The following is a 15,160-nucleotide window of genomic DNA, read 5'->3' as shown; positions in this document are numbered from 1 at the left end:
CAGTATGATGCACAGGGTGTAGAGGGTGGGGCTGAGGACGCAACCCTGTGGAAGTGTTTGTGGTAATGCTGGCTGAAGTCCTGTTGCGATCCTGACACTGTTCTGTAGCCGGTCACAGAGCGTGGAGCGCAGCGTGAAAAGTAAATGAATGTGAAGGTTTTCAGTCATGCAGGTCATCGTAGTCTAAGGAGCTCCTTAGAAAAGTAAATGAACTTTATTTCAGTGATTTTTCAGCTGAAATCAGTTTTTACAGGAACAGAAAAAATGAGACGATGTTTCAATCATAGAAAACTTTTATTGAGCAACAATGAACTCAATCACACATCTGAGCTTCTCGTCATCGACACAGAACGCACACCTTCACTTAAAGGCACCGTGTGACGGCGTCACAGAGCAGCAGCGTGCCTTTGAGAACAGGTAAAACAGCGCCCCCTACAGTCAGTCACAGCACTGTCAGGCACTTTAACGCGACAGGTCGGCAGGAAGCGAACGCACAGGTGCAGCCGGCGATCTGACTCTGGTTTATTGTGTTTGATGACAGGAGATTAAACAGATCTGGGCTTTAATGAGACGTTTCTCTGATTGTTTAGAAAAAACATTTGATGAGGAAATAAAACATCTTTAGTTTCATTTCTGTTTGGTGATGTTTATATTTCGTGTCCAGTGTAGTGACAGGTCGCCCGACAAAGACTCAGAATAAAAGTTCCCTCCAGCCTGCAGTCACCTGCTGTGCTGGGGTGGCAGACATCTTTGCTTCTCCTGAACGTTTAAAAACCTCAGCAGCTCCAGACTTGCAGACAAATATCAGACTGCATGATTACAGATTACTCATTAAACCGAACAGTGACCGGGTCGAGATTTCTAAAGGTTTTTTTAATGGATTTTTGGTACTTGGAGCGTCACTGCTGTCATGGTGAAGAAGACAAACCTCTAAAAAAATATATACATAAATAAAAACTCTCTCACTTTGCTCTGAGGCGACAAACTCAGGACAGGCTGGAGGACACGTTGCATCACTGGGGCGAAACGTCCCTTTAAACAGCCGCACGCGAGCCCGTTTTCACTGTTACGATACGATTTTAGTTGCTGTGGTCAGAAAGTTTATGAATAATTCAAATGAAGCCTCAGCTGATACTCAACAACAAACTAACAGGCTCCTCCCACACGCCACCGCCGTCCACGACCTCTCGGCTGTTCGTCTCTTGATTTTGGCACAAAGTAGAAACATCAGCTGAGAGCTGCAGAGGTCCTGCTCTAATGTCATTAGTCTGTTTGGTTCGAACAGGAAGTGTCAGACAGCAGGCAGGAAGTCTCCGTCTGGCACGTTAAGGCGCTAAGTTGACACCTCCATGACTTCAGCGTCAGGTGGAGAGGAGAGGACCGGGCCTCGGGTCACATCTGGTTCTTAAGACAGTTTGCAAACAAACGAACAGAAACGAAGCGCCGACCTGAGACGTGGACGCCGCCACCCTCGTCTCTCCAGATAACAGGAAACAGCTGAGACAGAACGCTGACCCAGTTTCAGCTCGTGCACGTAGGCAGAAACAAGAGGGTGTGAGGAACATCCCAGCCTGTGGACGTTTATCTAAAACATTCATTAACGGTGTGATCTGAGCCCACGCTAACGGACGAGGTTCAACACTGTCAGAACAAAATACGTTTATCTAAGACGTGTTTAAAAGCGCCGCTCACGTCCTTCAATCAGGAAACTGTTTAAAAGGCATCACATCAGAAACTCATCGACCGCATCAGCGCACGAAAGCCAACACCAAAGGACCACCAGCTAACCGTGATGCGCTCTTATTTTGAAAGCTGAGTCCTTACCAACTAGCTAGGCCTGTCACTTCCTGTCTTGCTGTTGTGGTCGTTTTCGACTTCTTTCAGCTGCTTCTCCAGAGACGATCTTGCCCCACAGCTGCACTCCACCTCCTCCATCATGGACCGCAGGTGCCTGTTCTTCCCTCAGGCTCCTCTGAGGGGAAGTTGGGTGGGGGGTGGGTCACCTGCGCACACCTGCGCACACCTGCAGCAGGTGGAGAGTGGGAGTCTGTCCATGAGATAAGAGCTCACTGGAGAGGCAGCTGATTACTACATGTTTCATAAAAGGACATCGAGATCGGTTTGTGTCACGCTGCGTTCGGATCAATCGGGATTTTTAGAAACTTTCTCTGCTACAAACTCAAACTGCAAATGTTCTGTTATAAAAATATTCCACTGGAACCTTTGTGAAAACGTCAGGGGGACAATTACAGTCCCTTTAAGACAGCGGCTCCGGAGGCGTTCCCATGTACACCGCCCAAAGCACCAAAGAGCTCAGATTCACGTAGACGACCAGCGAGTCGACGGCGAGAAACCGGAGACGCTATCAGAGTTTGAAAAGCAGAAAACTGACATTGAAGTTGGAGAAATGGTGGAAAAGCTGAAGTGCCGGTGAAATCCTGCTCAAAGTGTGACGCCCGCCGGCAGTTCGTTTACAGTTAAACACGCCCCTCAAAAGCCGTCCAGCTCCATAAACGCCTCTTCACAGCCTCATCCTTACAGAAGCTACAGAGAAAAGCACAGTGGTGGCAGGTCTCCTCCTCCTCAGGGTTTCACACCTTCAGCGAGACGAGAAGCAGCTGGAGCCGTAGAGTCACCGCCGCCGGGCGGAGGTCATCGTGACGAGCTCCTCTCCTTGCTGACGCAGTCATCCTGGCTGCTCGTGTCTCCGTTGGCCGCCGTGCCACAGGTGCGTCTCTTCTTCCTTCGGTGAGACATGGCGTCGCCCTCAGAGCCCGACCCCGCCTGTGGGAGGAGACAGAGTGCACATGCTCAGACGGGTTCCACAGTGGCGACAAACTACAAGTACGAGTTTTTAACGTTTTCCAGAGGAAGTTTGTGTGTTTCCTGTTAGTCTGACGTTCACCTTTTATAAAAATGGAGTATTTGTCAGGGACAACTTTAAGGCGTGCGTGCACTCCCACAGACGCACCTCGTCACTGCATCAGTAAGAACCCTGCTGCCAGCTCAGGTGTGATGTGACAGCTGGGATCAATATAAGCCAGGACTGTACCTGAGCGATCACACTTTATATCCTGCAGCCAGGTGCCGGATCTCATTTCGGCATTCACCTACGTCTGCTGCTGCGAATATTTAAAAACACTCTGCAGGACGACCGCCCTCAGTGATTTGGATTTTCCTCCTTGGTCTAAAACTTAAACGCTTCACATAAACGTGGAAGATGAGGAGTGATATCGTTTCACAGGTGTTTCAGAACAACATCTGGAGCAAAAGTACTGTTGGACGCTTTGTCTCTTACAGCTCCACATACAGTAATCATTACCTTCTTCTAAACAGCTTCCAAGACCACCACTCCCCCTGCTGGTGGTGGTGAGTATTACATACAATAAACAGGAGAACACGTGTTAGCATAAATGTAGCTTCATAATTGTTTTTATAATTTATGAGATTATAAACTAAGGAGCACTCGTCTGCCCAGCTGGTGATGCAGCTGTGAGAAACGATGAGGCCACACGCAGCCCAGCCTGGAGTCTCTACAGGTTTGTCTATAATTCTGTGCAAAAGCCTCAGACTCTTCTCCTGCTCTCTGAAGGTCTTTGGCCGCTTTTTCACTCATTTTCAGTCCAGTCGTTGTACCTGAGCATTTTCAGACGATTGTTTGTTTGTAAAGCCTCCGAACTCGAGAATGAACCAGAGCCGAGTCTACACATAACAGACAGAACCAGTTTCATAGACAAAAAGGCAGAAACATCCGAAGAAGAGCTTGGAATAATCTGGAGAACTATTCCCGAAGATCCTTACAGAGATGAGAGTTCAGACCGAGCTGACGGTCAAATATTCAAAGCTCATCAGAACTATACACTCTGTATTGTGTTTACTGCATTTCCATGTTTCAGTAACTTGGTGCACATTTTCCTAACAAAATATGTAAAGAACTGAGGTCCAAGACTTCTGCACAGCACTGCACAGACATCTCTGTACACCTTCATATACACCTCCACTGCCTCCATCACAGGAAGTGTGTGTGTGTATGTGTGTCAGCACATACGTCAGAGTCTGAGTCTGACGAGCTGGAGGACGAGGACGATGACGAGTCACTGGAGCTGTCCGATGCGATGCCCGTGGACTCCTGCAGGTCCACTTTGTCTGCCAGCACCGCCAGGTCGGGCCGCTCCTGCTTCAGGATCCTGAAACAACAAAAGCAGCCACCGTTAGCGCAGCCTGCGAGAAGTCCTCACTCTACCAGCTACAGTTCACATTCTAGTCCACCCTAAAACTCAGACTGGGACCACAAAGAGATAATTCACATCTAAAGATGTCGTCCTCCTCCTGACCCGTCCTTACCGGTACCACTTCCTGGAGAGTTTGGGACGTCCTCGAACCGTTTTGTGCCACACGATGGGGAAGTTAACTGAGCTGGCAAAGTTCTGAGTGACGGCGATTGTCGTGTCCAGGTTGAGGACCACGTGCCACCATCCGCCTACAGAAAGACGAAAAAATGGTTCAACACCAAAAAGCAAAAAGATCTGAACAACCCGAACGTGGCTCTGCTCGATATCAGCTGCCCCACTGGGACATCGACCTGTTTCCACAGAAGTCCGACTGTCTTACAAACCAGAATCGACGACATTACCGACATAGCCGTTAAATGCACTGGGTGTTGGTTCGGCTCATCAGGTAGAGCAGGCGAGGCAAACACACTACACTCGAGCTGAGCTTCCACCTTTCTGCTCATCTCCGTCTCATTAAATTCAGTGTGTTTGGCACTTTGGTGAGGTGACACAACGGTCAGTGGGGACCTTTCAGGGCGATGTGGGCGCTAACAGACAGCACCTCCCTCCTGTCTCTGTGCTGTCTGTTAGGTAGGACTAAAACCTGGAGCGGTGCCCAAGGAGCAGCTGAGGGTTTAATCCGTGCTCATCACCATCAGCTCTGTCGGCATTACGTGAATGTAGGTCAGTGCGTTCTGAAAGGTCGGCGCCGCTGTCGGGTCACGGCTGGGTCAGCGAGCATTCCCACTCATCCACTGTAAACACTGAACACCAGCCTAGAGTCACTGACCGTCAGTGACATCACTGTCATCAGCACATGCGAGTTCCTGGATGGAACTGAAAGGCTGACAGTGCTCAAAACACGAAGCTTAGCTGCCCGACCAGTGCCTGTGCAAAATACAACAGCTGTGGATGAACGACATTTTATTCACCTTGATCTGCTGTGTCTGTTTGAGCGACTGTTCCATGTACAAGTTTTTCCTTTCCCACGGTCACCAAAGTGAGGGTTTCTCTGAATTACTGTCGTCCTTCACCTGTGCCTGTAAAGCACCTGACTGTTCTTATGATTTGGTGCTACAGTACAAAAACACTGAATTAAAACAAAGACCCCCACATACTCATATACAGGTCATTTAACTGTAATAAGAATAAACATGACTCACATGCATACAGATTAAAAGATGGATTGAATAATGAAGCCAGTATGGAAGCGAATTCTTTTTAATGGAGGAAGCAAAACCCTGACGAGACGTCAGAAGTGCTAAACAAAAACCAATCAGATGCTCTGAACGTGTTCGAGTCAGTTTTACTTGTAAAGCATCAAATCACAAGAACAGTCACCTCAAGGTGCTTTATATCGTACAGCGGGATGCAAAAGTTTGGGCAGCCTTGTTCATAGTCATTATTTTCCTGTATAAATCGTTGGTACAATAAAAACATGTCAGTTAAATATATCATAGACACACAGTGATATTTGAGAAGTGAAATGAAGTTTATTGGATTCACAGAAAGTGTGCAAGAATTGTTTAAACAAAATCAGGCAGGTGCATAAGTTTGGGCACTGTTGTCATTTTATTGATTCCAAACCTTTAGGACTGATTATTGGAACTCAAATTGGCTCGGTAAGCTCAGTGACCCCTGACCTACATGCACAGGTGAATCCAATAATGAGAAACAGTATTTAAGGGGGTCAATTGTAAGTTTCCCTCTTTTAATTTCCTCTGAAGACTAGCAACATGGGGGTCTCAGAACAACTGTCAAATGACCTGAAGACAAAGATTGTTCAGCATCGTGGTGGGAAGGACACAGAAAGCTGCCTCAGAGATTCAAGCCGTCTGTCTCTACAGTTAGGAACATATCGAGACAATGGAAGACCACAGGCTTAGCTCAAGTTAAGGCTCGAAGTGACAGACCAAGAAACATCTCAGATAGACAGAAGTGACGGTGAGAACAGTCAGAGTCGACCCACAGACCTGCACCAAAGACCTGCAACATCATGTTGCAGCAGATGGAGTCGCTGTGCATCGTTCTAACATTCGGTGCACTTTACACAAGGAGATGCTGCATGTGAGAGTGATGCAGAGGAAGCCTTTGCTCCACCCACAGCACAAACAGAGCTGCTTGAGGTTTGCTGAAGCACATTTGGACAAACCAGCTTCATTCTGGAATAAGCTGCTGTGGACTGATGAAACTACAACTGAGTTATTTGGGCATAACAAGCGGCGTTATGCACGGAGGAAACAGAACACAGCAGTCCAAGAACAACACCTGCTGCCTCCAGTAAAATATGGTGGTGGCTCCATCATGCTGTGGGGCTGTGTGGCCAGTGCAGGGACACATGGATTTCACTCAGTATCAGCAGATTCTGGAGACCAATGTCCAGGAATCAGTGACAAAGCTGAAGCTGCGCCGGGGCTGGACCTTTCAACAAGACAACGACCCGAGACACTGCTCAAAATCCACTGAAGCTTTCATGCAGAGGAACAAGTACAACGTTCTGGAACGTTCATCTCAGCCCAGACCTGAATATTATTGAAGATCTGTGGTGTGAGTCAAAGAGAGCTGTTCATGCTCGGAAGCCATCAAACCTGAATGAACGAGAGATGTTGTGTAAAGAGGAATCGTCCAAAATACCTTCAACCACAATCCAGACTCTCAGTGGAACCGACAGGAAGCATTTAGAGGCTGGAATTTCTGCAAAAGGCAGATCTGCTAAATATTGATTTCATTTATTTTTTTTGTGGAGCCCAAATTTATGCACCTGCCTGATTTTGTTTAAACAATTCTTGCACACTTTCTGTAAATCCAATAAACTTCATTTCACTTCTCAAATATCACTGTGTGTGTCTCCTCTATGATATATTTAACTGACATGTTTTATTGTAACAACCAACGATTTATACAGGAAAATAATGACTATGAACAAGGCTGCCCAAACTTCTGCATCCCACTGTATCTATAATAATTCAGAGTAAACCCAACAGTCATGTGACCCCCTATGAGCAGCACTTTGGCGACAGTGGGAAGGAAAAACTCCCTTTAACAGGAAGAAACCTCCGGCAGAACCAGGCTCAGGGAGGGGCGGCTAACAGGTTGGGAGTTAGAGGGTTTAAACAGCATAACAGCAGCATGTAAACACACCGACACCACTTTGTAGGATTGACTGATCTTTCTGTATATTTTCTGCGTTTTGTTTTTGTTGATAATCTGAATTAGCCCTGCGACAGACTGGCGACCTGTCCAGGATGTACCCGCCTTTCACCCCATGTTAGATGTGATAGGCCCCAGCCCCCCTCCGTGACCCTGACAAGGACAAGCCAAAGAGAATGGACGGACGGATAAACTGAATTAAAAATGAATCAAGAGCATCCCTACGGACAGAAGCCATCACAGCACATCCTCACTGACCGGGCACGAACACCGTCTCCCCGGGTCTCTGCAGGATCTCCAGCGGTCTGAACTCTGCGGGCCAGGTGGGCTGCTGCGTGCGGGGATAAACCACGCTGAACCAGGTGACCGCCTCATCCTGCTGGTTGCCGCCGTCCTCTCTCGTCACTTTGATCAGCTCCCGTGGCGTGTTGGTGGGGAACAGACACCATCGCTTGTGTCCCTGAACCAGAGCGTTCCAGGCGCTGGTGCCCAGCGGGTCAATGTGGATGCCGGTGCCGGACCGGGCCGGGCCCATCACAAACCATCTGTGGGGGAAATTAAGCGAATGAAATCAGACGTCACAAGCTCAGAGAAACTAAAGATTGGCAGTAGCTCATGACTGCTACAACACTCCTTAAACTCCAGGCCTCTGGGGCCGGTGTCCTGCAGGTTTTAAAGCCTGGTTCAACACACCGGAATCAAATGATTAGTTCATTACCAGGTCATTGAATCAGCTGTGTTGGATCAAGGACACATCTAAAACCGGCCCTTGAGGCCTGGAGTTCGCTCACCCCTGCCTTAAACTTTCCCCCGCTTCCTGTTCCAATTTCCAATCTCAACTCAAGCTTTATTTAATAAGACCTGAAACCATAAACTCATCAGGAAAGTCATTGCAGAGGTCAGACACATTTTCTCAGACTATAACCACAGGAGTCGTTCCTGCTGGACCTGAGACAGAATGCAGGTTTGAGCCCCTCGGACCTGGACTCGTGCTGGATGCAAGAAGCTACCTCCTCTGTCTTTTTCTAATCACTTTGCCTCAGTGGAAAACGTCATGAGGTCAGGGAAAGGGCTGAAGTTATCCCGGCTTCAGAAAGTGACTGTGGATGATGCCGTCCTCCTCAGGATGCACTACAAAGCCCTCCTCTTTCATCTTTCACACATCAGTTCTTCCTGCTTTGCTTCATTCAAACTGAAAAATATTTCATTAAAAAATCCTAACCTTTGTAAAAGCAAACAAACTGAACTGAAGGTGTCCTGCTGAGCCGAGAAGCCTTCACATGAAATATAAGTGAAAGAGGAAATAGGCTGGAGAGGCCCAGTTTGCGCTCTGCTGTAGAAGGTAATAAAAGAACAGCTGTGGTTTCGGCTGCAGGTGCTTCACGGCCAATTATAGAAGTTAAAGACGCTGATTATTTTAGAGTTTAATCTGCCTCCAGCAATCAAGAGGGTTAATGTGGGTACTGGGACGACATATTGGTGAAATCTGAGGGCTCAAAAGCCAAATGAAACCGAACAAATCAAAAATATCAAATAATCCATCAAGAGGTCAAATTACAGCCAATAGAGATCTGACCAATCAGCTGATCAAATGAAGAGCGAGTGCTCCTGATTGGATAGAGACGGAGCAGATAAGACCACTCACCTGTAGGGCGGCCTGCGCTTCTCTCCTGCAAACTGGAAGAGGTCGTCCCTGAAGAAGACGGGAACATCGTAGTCCTCCAGCAGCTTCTGCCGCTTGGCGTGTTCACCGTAGCTGCTGTCAAAGATGTAGAGCGGGCTGTCGTCACGGGTGGACTCCAGGTACTCCACGTAGTACTTCATCTTCATCTTCACTGAGTAACCGTCATTATCCTCACCACACTTGAACTTCTGGTTGCGGTATTTGCGTTTTAAGCGCTCCAGCGTCCATTTTTCCCGTGCGGGCCAGGTCTCCTGACAGTTAAGGAGGACGACGGGCTTGTAGGGGCGCTCGAAGCGCTCGATGAACTCCTCTGTGGTCAGATGGAGGGTGTCCACGCGCTCCACACTGTCCTGAAACACAGCACAGAGTGCGTTACATATTACCATTATATGTCTTTTATAACAGCTGTAATGCCACTCCCGAACGTCACACAGCTGCAGCTCAGTTTGGTGTTTTCCTGCTTTTCATGAGATCAAACTGTGAAACCTTCCCATGTTTAAATCCTGCACATCGTTAAAATTTTAACATTTAATGGAGGGAAAACACTTCCTGTGGATGAACAAATAAAGAGTATTTGTGCCCAATATACTTCATTCTATTTTGTATCATGAATATTTTACTATTTATCTTTGATGTATTAATCTTTTTACATTATATTACGGGGTCGTTATTATAACACGGTTATTTTAGGTCATTACCAGTGTATTGTCTTTTACTGTGTTTTGTGTTTCATCGTTTTCGGTTGCAGTGGCCACTAAATGTCTGAATTACAGTTTGTAAAAGTGCTTTATGAATAAAGTTTGGTCGAAACTTTGATCGATTTTTCTTCGCAAGTACTTTTATAAAATGTTAACAAAGTTTATTAAGAGAATATAACCGTCTGCTTCTGTGATACACCTGCTGTACTTCCAGCACCTTAAGTATGTGTTATTGATACTACCCCCGGCTATCAGTACTTTTACTTCGCCTGTTCCTCCACATTCGTGTTGGCTCTCGGGTGTTATATGTGTGATGAAGACAGACGGACATTAACAGGAGCTCATATCAAACATCTCACGTGCCGGCGGCGCGAGCAGCGGCGACGTCTCCCACATTGTGTACGTGACAAGCTGCACTCCCCTGTTAGCCACTGTTAGCTTAGCATCAACAGTTACCTTCACAGTACGGTGCGACAGGTCGAAGGTCTCATGGTAGCCGTGTTTTATCCAGTCTAGCGAGTCCTTCAGTTCGGGTCTGGCGCTGCGTTTCGCCTCTTTGATCCTCTTCTTGCTCTTGTGGTTCATTCCTCCGCCCGGCGTGTTTATCTTTGCTCAGCTAGCTGTCAAGCTAACCCGGTGATACCGCACAAACACATCCAACAGCCTGCGCTCTCACCCGGCTAACTGCGCTGTTCTTACACCTTCTCCGGGTTTCTCTGATAAAACGACACAGCCACCCGCCGGGTGTGTGATAAACACGTCCTCCGATGTGAGATGGTGGATGAGACAGAACTCTTAAAACCTGCCGGGCGGATAAAGTTTGATAAACAGCTAACAGGAGCAGCTAGCTGTTAGCTGTGTGACACAATGCTTTCGCAACTGATTACGCAATTAGCCACCGCCCCTCTGGTAGTTCATTGGCTACATAAGCTACCGGAAGGTAAGTGTCAATTGGTTGGGCAGTCGAGTGAACCTTCCCGCCCGTGATTTTCATTGGCTGTTTTAACGCCCTCCTTTCTGTTTTGGTCTGCGCGGAACTAGTTTCCAATGTGGCGTTAGCTGTGGCATGAGGTTTTCAGGGATAATAAAAATATGGGTTTTATACCTAAAAACAAAGAACTGGACTGATGGCAGGTAGATGTAACAAGGTCAGGTAAAAGCGTGTATGCTTACAGGATGGCCGACAGTGGAACCGAAACGCCGAGCATAGCTTATAAGGTGTTCACGTTTGAAGACGAGAGGAAAAACGCACGGGAGTCCCTCTGTGTCTCCATACCCGAGGTCTGTTCAAACCTGTAAATGTAACATTATACCGAGTGTATAGCAACAGAAAATACACTCAGAGTGAGAAACTAATGCTTCATTATAAATTAAATTCGTTGTTGTGCTGTTTAGAAATCGACGTGTTAGCTCCTTAAAAGTTGTCAAATTTAAGTTTTGTACAAATCGAGACTATTGTCACATTTTAAAATCCTCGATTTAATACAGCATACAGGCAATACACAAGCATATTTGTGTTTAAGTAAAATTTATAACCATTTAACCGGCGTGCTGTTGAATCACGCTTCATTGAAATTAACCATAGGTACATAAATAATACATAAGTTTTAATACGATACCTTCGAGTCCTCTGTTTTATTCGGCCTAATATATTTATTTTTGTAAACTGGACCATCATTGCTGATTTTCCTGGTTTCCTCCATCAGTTATATCACAGTAAGTGGAAGGCAGGAGGTAAATAAATGAATCCATAAAGTCAGGTTTCTGTGCGCACACGTTGGATTGACTCATTTGTGATTTGAAAAGCCAGAAACTCTAAAAGCCTTGAGTTTCTTAGATGTGGAATCAATTAGGACTACAGCTTTCTGTCACTTTAACAACTGATTAGTTCATTTTCTCAACTTATTATCATTACTGGCCAACCGGATATCAGAGGATAACAGTTAACAGATGACTAAAGCCCATGAGATGTCTGCATGTGTTAATTTTGTTCCACAAAACCAAAATTCTTTTGGTGCCTCAGGTCCTCGACCCGCAGTTCGGCATGTATGTGTGGCCGTGTGCGGTGGTGCTGGCTCAGTATCTGTGGATGCACAGAGAGGAGCTGAGAGGGAAGAAGATGCTGGAGGTGAGCAGGAGCACACATTCAGACTCACACATGTGGAGATAGGTTACACTGATCCAAAGCATCGCAGAGCTGTCAACGATCCGTCTGAGGAGTCATTTGATGTGCAAACATAGATCAGTGGAACCGAATGAGGGTTCGAGGTTATTTTGATAAGACAAACCTTAAATTAATATTTCAGTGAAGACAGTTTAGTTTAAGGGGTTTAATTAATATGAGTAAAATCACTTTAGGTGCCAAATATAAACCTGAGACTATTAGTAGTGTGTAAGCCACTCTCGTCAGCATCAGAGAAACACGTGGTTTAAAGCGAACCAGCTGCAAAGCTGCCTAAAGGAGTCGCGTTAACGCTGTTTCAGCTCAGCGCAGGCGTGAGTCTGCCCGGCGTGGTTGCGGCGCGGTGCGGTGCCGTGGTGATCCTGTCAGATGCCGCTGACAGACCGGCGTGTTTGGAGAACTGCAGGCGCAGCTGCGAAGCCAACGACCTCAGCGACGTGCCGGTGGTGGGTGTCAGCTGGGGTGAGATCTCCCCGGACCTCGTCCTGCTCCCCGAGCTGGACGTCATCCTGGGCTCAGACGTCTTCTACGATCCCGAAGGTTCGCAGCACATTTTCCTGTCAGAAAGCAAAACAAAGTATTCAGACGCCGTCACGCTTTCAAACCTGATTGATAGAAATTTTCTAAAAATGTGTTTTTGATTTTGACAATGTTATAGTTGACTTGCATGTAGGTCAAAGGTCAGCTGCATAGTTTGGTCTCCAAAAGTTGATTCTGTTCATCTGGACGTAGCGTAGACATCATAGTTTGGTATTTCTTCATTATTTTTATGTAGTTTTAAATTGTTCGGTTGATATTTCAGTGAAGCTGGGCGTGTTTGTAAGTCAGGTGTGAAACAGCTCAGTCACCTCCTGGACTGAGTCGACCGTCTGTGTTATCAGGGAAGAACAAAGTGCAGTTATTAATATTACTCCACTGTTTATAAAGTGCTCTGCTCCTGTATCAGCTTCTCTAAAATCACACTCGTATCTGACTGGACTGTTTTTCTTTGAGGACGTTCAGAAATGTGAAATATATTTCCTGTTGATGCACCAGGATGTAAAACGATTGTACAAACATTGTTTATGGAGGATGACGAGTTGTTGCCTGTTACAGATTTTGAAGACGTCCTTGTGACCGTTTTTTTCCTGCTGAGAAAAAACCCCAAAGCCGAGTTCTGGACGACGTACCAAGTACGAAGGTACGACTGCTCCTCTGTTTCAGTCTGTGGACGAAAACCTTCACCACTCTGATCACTACACGAGCCTCAGACCCAGTCTGTGCGATTTCAGTGATCAGAAAGTGGCATGAGATTAAAAATTGTTCTTTAAAAAATGATTATAATAATTTTAATTTAAAACTACCATTTGAATCATTTTAATGTATTTAGATATTTATTTTAAATAATTTGTTCTTCCACAGCCCACCAGGGGGCAGCAGCTCAGGAATCACTGATGTAAACAATCACATTTTTCATTTTCATCTTTTTCAATACAAAAAGAAGAAAACTGAAGCTGCTAAACTTTAATGTGGAAAAGTTTTTCCTTCTGTAGTTTAACAGTCACGTAAGGAGCTCTGAGAGACGAAGCACACGCTAACACCCAAAATGTGATCTCATTCATGATAATGTGCGCTCCAGGAACATCCTTCATTACACCAACAAAAATGACCATATTTACTCTTTTTTATTCTTTTTACTCCATTTTGAAAATACAATTATATTTCATTAAAATGTGCAAAATAACATAAAGTCACCGGACTAATCGTACATAATCATGAAAATAAACACTCGGTTGCAGTTATTTAGTGTTTTGTGTTGAAAAAGTCCTATTTTGGTTAAGAAGGAGCCAAAGGAGGTGTCACAAAGTCAGACACGTAGCCTGAGGGTTCGATACCGGATCTCTTCTTCAACTGATGACAAAGAGCTGCAGCGGAGCAAACAGAGTTCACAGCTTCTTCTTCGTGTGTTTCAGCGCCGACTGGTCGATCGAGGTGCTGCTGCACAGGTGGAACCTGAGCTGCATCGAGGTTCAGCTCGACCAGTTTGATGCCGACACACCTGAGCTGGCCGGGTCTAATCTGCCCGGCAACCACAGCATCCAGATGATGAAAATCACCCTGAAGACAGAGGATGCTGGACAGAAGGCCGTCCACAGAGCTTCACCATAACCTCAACCACACCAGCAGCACCCAGGCTAACCAGTGACTCATGGTGTCTGGTCAGACCTGCTGTCAGGGCTGCTTTTCCAGTCCTGACAGGCTGAAGCTGGAGGCTGTGCTTCCTGCTGTGAGCAGCAGAGGGCAGCGTTTCACCGAACTTGACACCTGAGGTCACAATGATTAAACTTCCTCGTAAGCGAGCCATTCCTGCGTGTGGTTTCTTTGTCTTATTCATGAGTTTAACTCTAAATTCACTCATTTTAGTGCAGCAGCTGGTTTTGCAGTTTACACACACGTGTGTGAATGATTCTGGTGGATTGCTTAATCTCACCCTCACTAATACAGATGTGGATTCCAGGCCTCACAGTCGTGTTTGCTGTGAGCTAAAGTTCACACACAACAGCACATTTTAATGTCTCGCACTGTGCCTGACTGTGTACGGCTATATCCAAACCACATGTGATCCGCACATGGATATATATGTTGTATGATAATAAAATGATGTTGTTTTGGATTTTGTGTCCAAACCAGAATGAAAACATGTCAGTTAATCTGAAAACTGCTGAGACGATGTTCACTCACCTGACTGCACGCTAACCCAGAGCCGTGTCAGCAGCTCACAGTCACACTTTAGCTATTACACCAAACTGGAGCTAAATGAGGAAGACTGCAGCCCTTCACAACCAAACAAGTTAATCTGCAGCAATGCTGTGCTGGTCTGTTGAACAGAGAGCTTGCTGTTCATCTACGTTCACCTTTGGTCACAGACACAGTAGTGACTGAAAGGCCGTCTGAGACGGGATGAGGGGGTTTGGGAGGGACTGAGAGTAGCACCACTGCTCCTCCATATCAGCAGAAAGGTGTGTGACCTGAGCAGAGAGAACACAACAACCTGGAGTCACTGAATTAACCAGACCCTGATTTCTTCATCGGCCTGTTTTATACCACATCAGTGCCCATAGCAACCACTTAGCAACCACATTTCCTGTCTCCACATCTCTGATCTCGGTCCATCTATGAGACGGACATGTTCCTC

General features: G+C 46.3%; 2 protein-coding genes across 2 annotated transcripts; one reads left to right on the top strand and one right to left on the bottom strand.

The window, feature by feature from the left end:
* Positions 1-285: 285 nt before the first annotated feature.
* Positions 286-10,698, bottom strand: jmjd6 (jumonji domain containing 6, arginine demethylase and lysine hydroxylase). Its single transcript, XM_080904628.1, has 6 exons — positions 10,260-10,698; positions 9,067-9,455; positions 7,680-7,966; positions 4,345-4,480; positions 4,049-4,187; positions 286-2,784 (listed from the first exon to the last, which is right to left on the bottom strand). The coding sequence occupies exons 1-6, from the start codon at positions 10,386-10,388 to the stop codon at positions 2,653-2,655; spliced, it is 1,212 nt and encodes a 403-aa protein (XP_080760754.1). The 5' UTR covers positions 10,389-10,698; the 3' UTR covers positions 286-2,652.
* Positions 10,699-10,821: 123 nt separating this feature from the next.
* mettl23 (methyltransferase 23, arginine) lies at positions 10,822-14,663 on the top strand. The gene is made up of 5 exons (XM_080904629.1): positions 10,822-11,084; positions 11,827-11,931; positions 12,288-12,525; positions 13,081-13,165; positions 13,938-14,663. Exons 1-5 carry the CDS (start codon positions 10,980-10,982, stop codon positions 14,131-14,133), a joined length of 729 nt encoding a protein of 242 aa, XP_080760755.1. The 5' UTR covers positions 10,822-10,979; the 3' UTR covers positions 14,134-14,663.
* Positions 14,664-15,160: the final 497 nt, after the last annotated feature.

This window comes from Rhamphochromis sp. 'chilingali' (assembly GCF_963969265.1).
Source record: "Rhamphochromis sp. 'chilingali' genome assembly, chromosome: 15".
In the NCBI taxonomy this organism is placed as follows: Eukaryota; Metazoa; Chordata; class Actinopteri; order Cichliformes; family Cichlidae; genus Rhamphochromis; species Rhamphochromis sp. 'chilingali'.
This window is presented reverse-complemented; position numbering and strand designations above follow the sequence as displayed.